At 40.6% G+C, this 7378-nt stretch overlaps 1 protein-coding gene across 2 annotated transcripts; it reads left to right on the plus strand.

Moving 5' to 3' along the window:
* The first annotated feature begins 449 nt into the window (after positions 1–449).
* cnp (2',3'-cyclic nucleotide 3' phosphodiesterase) lies at positions 450–5589 on the plus strand. 2 transcript variants are annotated; one of them, XM_034142728.1, is made up of 5 exons: positions 450–604; positions 1927–2615; positions 2649–3606; positions 3706–3833; positions 4218–5589. In XM_034142728.1, exons 2-5 carry the CDS (start codon positions 1965–1967, stop codon positions 4665–4667), a joined length of 2187 nt encoding a protein of 728 aa, XP_033998619.1. In that variant the 5' UTR covers positions 450–604; positions 1927–1964; the 3' UTR covers positions 4668–5589. The 2 variants fall into 2 exon arrangements, with proteins under 2 accessions (XP_033998619.1, XP_033998618.1); XM_034142727.1 differs by having other exon boundaries at positions 1927–3606.
* Positions 5590–7378: the final 1789 nt, after the last annotated feature.

Below are 7378 nucleotides of genomic sequence, written 5' to 3' on the forward strand. Positions count from 1 at the left end.
AGTACAGTGGTAAACAGTTTGATTTCAAAGGGTTTGGTAACGTCAAGTATATTTAATTTTGTATTTATTAAGATATAGTTCTGAGCCTGAAAATTGTGCAAGTAGCCCTAAGTAAACATTTCCACAACCATTTTTCATGTGAACTTTGTCACTTCATTTAAATTCCTTTGTATGCTCTGTTTATGTTTAGTTTTTTTTTAAACTATATAAAAATTGTTTTAAATATACGTAAAGGAAAAATAGTTAAATGAAGTTGGGGAAATGTTACATAGCTGTGTCAATATATTTTTTTGCATATTTTTTTATTAGCTTACAGACTACGTAAGGCACACACAAAATACGAGAGAACTGATAACAACAACAAAACTAAAGGATTTTTTACACTTCATATTATTATTTTCATATTTTAAATCTTCTCCAGTGGCGTCCTTCCGGTCCTCAGGGGCGTGCCCGTGACCACGCCCAGTTGCGCGTTACCGGGAATTTCCGTTTTCCTCTTGAAGAGCGAAGCGGGTGCATGTGTGTGCCAGGGTTTGCCTTGTCATTGTATCCTGAGAGAAACGCGTGGTCAGCGGCCACCGACAGCTCCACTGCAGCGTAACTGGTAAGCTGGCATTTCAGCAAACAAAAGCCTTTCATACGGAGTGCTACTGCTTCCTTCATGTAATAGTTACTTAATAATTGTATAGACAGCCTGCAAAAAGTTGCTCCAATAACATACAGTGATTTGTAAACGCCAGAAAGACATGATGTTAGGACGTGGCGCTGTAGCTGGTGATGATATAGCCAGCATTACTGACTGCCAGGCTAAATTGTTTTTGTCTAGCGTGCTAGGTGCACGCCACTCCCCGCCTGGCCACATAGTGCAGTTCGTAAAAATGCAAGGATTCGGGTTTTCTCTGTGTAAAACAAATCAAAACAATATTTGAGCTCACTTGGACGCCGTCTTCGAAACTTATTTCATAAAGCAATATTCTTAATTACATTTTGTATTTAATCTAAACTTGCTACCATAATGCCTCGATGCGACATTTACTGATACTGTACCCTCCTTTCATATCGAAAGAGTTAACGTTTAATACATGTGAAAGTGTCCTTATTTTCCCTTTTACTTCAGTTTACTTTCGCTTTTTGTGTATTCCCTAACTGGAAAAATACTGTTAAATGTTTGTCTTTGTTGACACATTGGGTTGTTGTGAGAGCTTCCCCTTCTGTCTCATGACACAATGTGGTTTCACACGTAGGCCTATGTTTAATCCAGCCTTTATTACCAAATATTTCACTAAAATGTAAAATAACCTGCCATACGGTGGAGGTCACAATACAATGAAGTCATCATTTTTCAGCAGTGAAAAAAAAAAAGTGCCCTTTGTCTATTTACTGTAAAGGTTATTGCGGAGGTAATTTAGCAATGGTAAGGTATAGTGTTTTTGCAGGCATGCTTGTGTGTCTATAACACTGTCTTTGTGTTTTTAAGACATTTTAATTATAATTTGATTGAGCTGTGGTGCCTAAATGTTGCCCACCACTCCTACTGTATGCCCAAGGGTATAACACCTCTACTGAACCCAAATGTGTCCACGTCTTGCCCATTGCAAATGTGTAAAACGTTTATTATATTATAAGAAAAATCCACCTCCTTTAACTCCCGTCTCTTTCTCAAATCATTGATATTGGGTAACTTCCTGTTTGAGACACAAAAACCACAGTCCTTATAAAACAATTTGATTTTGGCCTCTAGAAGGGTATGACAAAATGCAGTCAGAAGTGAAAATATAAAAGCATATTCCCTTTTTTTTTTTCTTCAGTTAAACCAATTTCAGTCAGCTTTAATTTAGAAGTATGCTGTATGTATTTAAAAATGGTTTCCAAATTCATCATTGATCTAAATATATAATTTCTCTCTTCTCTAATTTTATATTTAAGGTACATGGTTCTGTGTTAAGTCCGACTTTAGGCTAGACATGGACACTGGAAAGAGTGTTGAGGTTTTAAATGCATCAGAAAGTCCACAGCAAGAGGACACTGAAATGGAAAAAGGGATTGTGTCAAAGTTGGAGACTCCAGAAGAATTCTCAGAGCCCGAGAACCCCCCAGCTGTTGATGAAGAGACCGAGCAGCTGGCGGGGAATGGCCATGATAAAGAAGTCATAAACTTGACAGAAACAGAAGAGTTGATTGTGACAGAAAATGTCGTGCTGTCTGAGGGAAAATCTGAAATGGAGTCTGAGGCTAGTTTGGTGGCTGCACCAGAACTAGATGAGTCATCTGAAAAGATCTCTGAGCCACATGCAGCTCTACACGCAGAACCAGAAAACATCCAGCTCTTGCCAGAGAATGATCCAGAACCTGTGCCAGTGCAAACACCTCTGGCCGAGAGTGCCCCTAAACCAGAGCCAGAGAAATTGGCAGAAGCTGAGCCACAAGAGCAAACATTGCCTGAACCAACTGCGCTGTTGCCGGCAGTAGATAAGCAGTCTCCTAGCAAAGAGGAGGAAATGTCAGAACAAGTGGAAACTGAGACAGAATTGCAGATGACATTAACTAGTGTGGAAGAAGTTGTTCCAGAAGAGAGGGTGGTGGAAAAAGATGTCCTAATTGAGCCTACAAAGGAAGTGGCAGAAGAAAAAGTGGCAGAGACTATGTTGGTGGCAGAAGAAAAAGTGGCGGAGACTGTGTTCGTGGCAGAGGTTGCCTCAGAGAAGCCAACAGAAGCTGTGACATTGGCTGAGGCAGCAGAGCCTACAAAGGTTGTGGAAGAAGAAAAAGCAGCTGAGACTGTGTTGGTAGAAGAAGTTTCCTCAGAAAAGCCAACAGAAGTGGTTCCATTGAAAGAAGAGGCATCAGCTGAAGTTGCATCTGTGAAACCTTCAGAGGCCGAGAAGGAAGTTGAACCAGAAAAATCAGTGGAGTCTGATACTCTGAAAGGAGCTGAAGCACCAGCAGCAGCTGATACATCTGAGAAGAACGATGCTGAGGTTCAGAAGGAAGAGGATGCAGACCCTGCATCTGGCTCCCTGTCCTTTGCCCTCCTGGAACGACAGAAAACCAAAGACTCCATGCGAACCTCTCGTACACTTGTCGTCCTCAGAGGCCTTCCAGGAAGTGGTAAAAGCTTCCTGGCGCGTGCCATAGCAGACGCCTACAAAGACCACTGCACTCTTATCACTGCTGATGACCATGGTATAAAGCCAGAGAATCCAGAATCCTCTGTGGATGGGTACAAGGCTCTGGATGAGGCTGTGGTGGCCTGCTGCACTGCAGGAACCACCTCCTCTGTGCTGATAGTGGTGGACGACACCAACCACACCCAGGATCGGCTGGCTCGCATGGGGGAACTTGCCGAGCAACACCACCTTGTTACTGTCTTTTTGGAGCCACTTACTGAATGGAGCCGAGATCCAGCTCAGCTAACTAAGAAGACCAGGCGTGGACTGGAGGAGGCCCAACTGGAAACCATGAGGGGTCCACTAGAGGAAATGTCCCTTCCTCTCTTCTTTGGCTGGTTTCTTCTCTCCTCCGTCCAGGACAAGGTCCGTTGCACATCAATGGACTTCCTGAAAACGCTGGACACATTGGAGGCCTTCAAGAAACACTTGAGTGACTGTGAGTGTATCTTATGTTGTGTTAATTTATTGCAAACTTTTAAGTCTTTAATATGTTTTGCATGACTAAAATGCAACCAATATCGTCTTGTGTTTACAGTCACTGGGAAAGCGGAGAAGGAGGTGGATTTGGAACAATACTTTCAGGCCAAAGGAACCCTCCATTGCACTACGAAATTCTGTGACTACGGAAAAGCTCCTGGTGCCAAAGAATATGCTCAGAACACAGTAAGATCTGTCATTTTATACTTTCTTAATAAGTGTATTTATTTTATTTGCAGTAAGTTACCAGATAAATATCAATTTGATGGCTTAATGTGTTTGAATGATGTGTGCAAATAGTAGTGTAAGTGAACAACTGACTTATAAAGAGATGTTTTACAATGAAGAATGAATTGAGATATATATTTTCTAAACTCTTCAATTGGCATACTTCATCACGCTACATCTCACATGTTAATAGCTAGCTCGTTACAAATAAACTTCCCTTTTTGAAATGATCCGCCCCTTTACAACCCTAGTTTATAAGCTGTTAATAAGTGTTTTATTTTGTGCATTGTTAGTGCTCATTTCAAAGAGTTTTCTCATCCTATTCTTTCCTCTGCTCTTCAGACGGTCAAAGAATTATACGGTTCTGCATTCGAGTTGTCCCTGAGTGCCCTCTTTGTGACTCCTCGCACTGTTGGTGCCAGAGTGTCCCTCACCGAGGAGCAGCTTCTGCTGTGGCCAGCTGATGCCGAAGAGGAGGCAGGGTCCACCTCCCTGCCGCGGGGAAGCCGTGCACACATCACCCTGGGATGTGCCGAGCATGTTGAGCCAGTTCAAACGGGTCTGGATCTGCTCGAGATCCTGACCCTGCAGCAGGAGGGCCAGCAGGGGGAGCCCATCGAGGAGATGGAGCTTGGCTCGCTGACCTATTACGGCGAAGGAAGGTGGCTGCTCACCCTCAGGGAGCCGATCTGCACCCCGGCCTGCTTCTCCAGCTTCTACGGGCGCAAGGAGGTAGAGCCGACCAAAAAAGAACCAGAGAAGAAGAAGAAGCAAAAGTGCACCATACTGTAAATGGCAAACATGGGGATGTGTGGCCGGGATGACTGGTGAATTACGGTTAGGCTTACTCTGTGCAAGGTTTGTGTGTTTGTGCAGTGTTTAGGGTTTCAGTTATAGCCACCCTAAATCCACAAGCTGTGTGCCTTTTTTACTGTTGATTTGCACCACAACCTAAGATGCCTTTAATACAGATAGGCTTGTTGTCAACGTTTTCCGGTATCTTGTTTCACAGATCTGTTGCATTTCCTGGCTATTTGATGAGGAGGTAGCTGCAGTTTTAGACTAATGTAGTATAGCATCCCCCTACAGGTCCACAGTTATCAACAACTTAGATTTCCTCCTCGGTACATGTCTTGTCTCTCAGTATTCAGATGTTAAAAATTAGGTACTTTCATTGCATGCATCCCCATATTGGCAGAGTAGCAACTGTCTGCCTTTCTAAAAGAACCTTTGCCGCTTCCTTTTGGCTTAGTTGTAAGTGAAAAAGATTAGCTGTCATTTCGGGTCGTGTCTGTGTGTGTGTGTGTGTGTGCTGCCTATGAAATAATTGTTACAACAGCATATGGGCCAAAGTTAACTAATTGATTAAGTGTATTAAAATGAATGTCATTAATTGAGGTCCTTCCTTGTAAAATCTTTGCATAGTTTAAAGGGAGAATGCTGATGAATTTTGTTTGTTTTAACAGCTTGCACTTAGTTCTTATCAAATGCTGTGAATCCAAGTTCATATTTTGCAATCTTTTCTACTGTTCAAGGCTGCATCATTGATCTGTTTTATTGTCTTTGAACAGCACTTCCATGTATTGCATTTCAATGTGTATCCTTTGTGACTAATTTTTGAAGGACAGTTCCTACTTTGTCTAGCTCTTATGAATCACTATTTTTGCACTTGTTTTGTACACTTAATAAAAAAGAACATGCTTTGCTCCAATTACGCAGTCTGTTGTACAGTATGTTCAGTGCCGCTGTTTGGTGATTAACATGCAGGCTAGTTGCTGCAAGTTTATTTGCACATGGTCATTTTCTTAAAGTATCCGGCTGTAGTTAACCATATAAACCAGCAGAGGGCACCCATTCTTTGTGCAGTGTGTACTGACATGTTGTAAAAGGTTTAGCAGATTAATCTGTATTGGCTTCTGGTGCATTGTGTCAGAATGTGCTTAAGAGATCTAAACAAATATTGTATCTTCAAACATTGTACCAGACTGGATTGCACCATTCTATTTATCTCCCCTGTGTTGCTTAAGAATCTGGCAGTGAAATTGCTAATCCTAAACGGTATCGCTGCCAACCAAACAACGTCCAGGGTGTAGCTTTTGATGGAGCAAATGCTCAGTTTAACAAGCTCTTTCTCCATATCACAACTCTACTTTAAAGCTTTCATCCCATTTGTTTTACCCAATGCATTTGTGCTTCATGTAATGGCTATACATCTCTTAGGTTATTTTTGCATCTTATTAGAGTGACTGCCACAATTGCCAAACAATGTAGGTTAAAACAAATACTGCTTTCTGTTTATACATCTTATACTAAACAGTGGGGATGTACTTAGAAAGTCCTGCTTGACACAAATGAATGTAAGGTATTAGAATCAACACATACTTAGCAAACAAAGTCAAAGTTATAATTTTGCGGAATGGCTTGTTATGTTTTCATTATATTATTGATCTACATTTTTGATGCACAAATCCCTTTAATGTTGCAGCTGGTAAAGGTGGAGCTTATGTGTAACTACATATTTATTTCCTGATAGCTTGTGCATTTCATAGAAGGATCAATAAAGTCTTATCTCTATAATAATACGTGTTTTGGATTGCGTTTTAGTCCATAAAGTAACTAAAGGTATTTTGTATAGTTAGTATAAGTTACTTTTACAGTAATTGAGTAAATGTAGCTACTTTGTTACTTTCCAACCTTCTGTACAAAAATCAATTTCATTTAAATTAATTTAAATACTAAAAAAATGCCATTAAAACATGTTTTATCATGCACAAATCTCCATACATTAAATGTAAGCTTGTTGCTAACCATAACTTAAAGAGTGTTTTAATACTATAGCTAAGTGCCAATTAACTGAAATATGAAAACGTGTGTGTGCTCTCCACCACATCCTTGAAAAGATAACTGGTATCTAACTTGGTTTATGGTCAAGGACAGGTAAAAGAGCATGACCTGGTGCTCTGCAGTGCATTCACATTGTCCCCTCACAGTGCACGATGGTCCGTGCAGGACACCTGATGTGTTGGCTGTGTGCAAGATGAAGCGATTTCCTCATTGGTTGCTGTGTACATAAAGAACAATGTCAACCAATCATCATCAGCCCTCCTTCTCAAAGACTGGTGTGTGTGTGTGTGAGTGCAATGAGAAGAAACAATGATACCTTCAAGTACTCCCCGTAATCACTGCTGTTGATTTTGTCCAATAATCTTATTTTATTATTATATGTGAAGTTTATGGAAAATTCAAGTGCTTTTGATCAAACGTATTCAGATGATGTACTTGTGTTCCTTCCTGTCTCAAAATATGATGAATGTGTGTTTGTTTCTGATAAACTGAAAGATGTTGTGTTTTTCTGAGCACTTCGAGTTGCACATTCATTCTGAAAAGGATTTTACCCAAGCAATGTTTTAAATTCGCTTTCAATGTAGTATCCACAGTATGTTTAAGTAGCCTACGTTTATTTAAATAAATGCTCTGAATATTTATTTCACCATTGCTTCTTT

The sequence above is a fragment of the Trematomus bernacchii genome, unplaced genomic scaffold (assembly GCF_902827165.1).
Source record: "Trematomus bernacchii unplaced genomic scaffold, fTreBer1.1, whole genome shotgun sequence".
NCBI lineage: Eukaryota > Metazoa > Chordata > Actinopteri > Perciformes > Nototheniidae > Trematomus > Trematomus bernacchii.

What these genes read in the sequence shown, in the direction of transcription:
- cnp (XM_034142727.1), top strand. Translation starts at nt 1,965, where the DNA reads ATGGACACTGGAAAGAGTGTTGAGGTTTTAAATGCATCAGAAAGTCCA. An exon ending in CAAGAAACACTTGAGTGACT is followed by an intron (nt 3,607 to 3,705) that starts GTGAGTGTATCT and finishes TTGTGTTTACAG; the next exon opens with TCACTGGGAAAGCGGAGAAG. An exon ending in AAGAATATGCTCAGAACACA is followed by an intron (nt 3,834 to 4,217) that starts GTAAGATCTGTC and finishes TCTGCTCTTCAG; the next exon opens with ACGGTCAAAGAATTATACGG.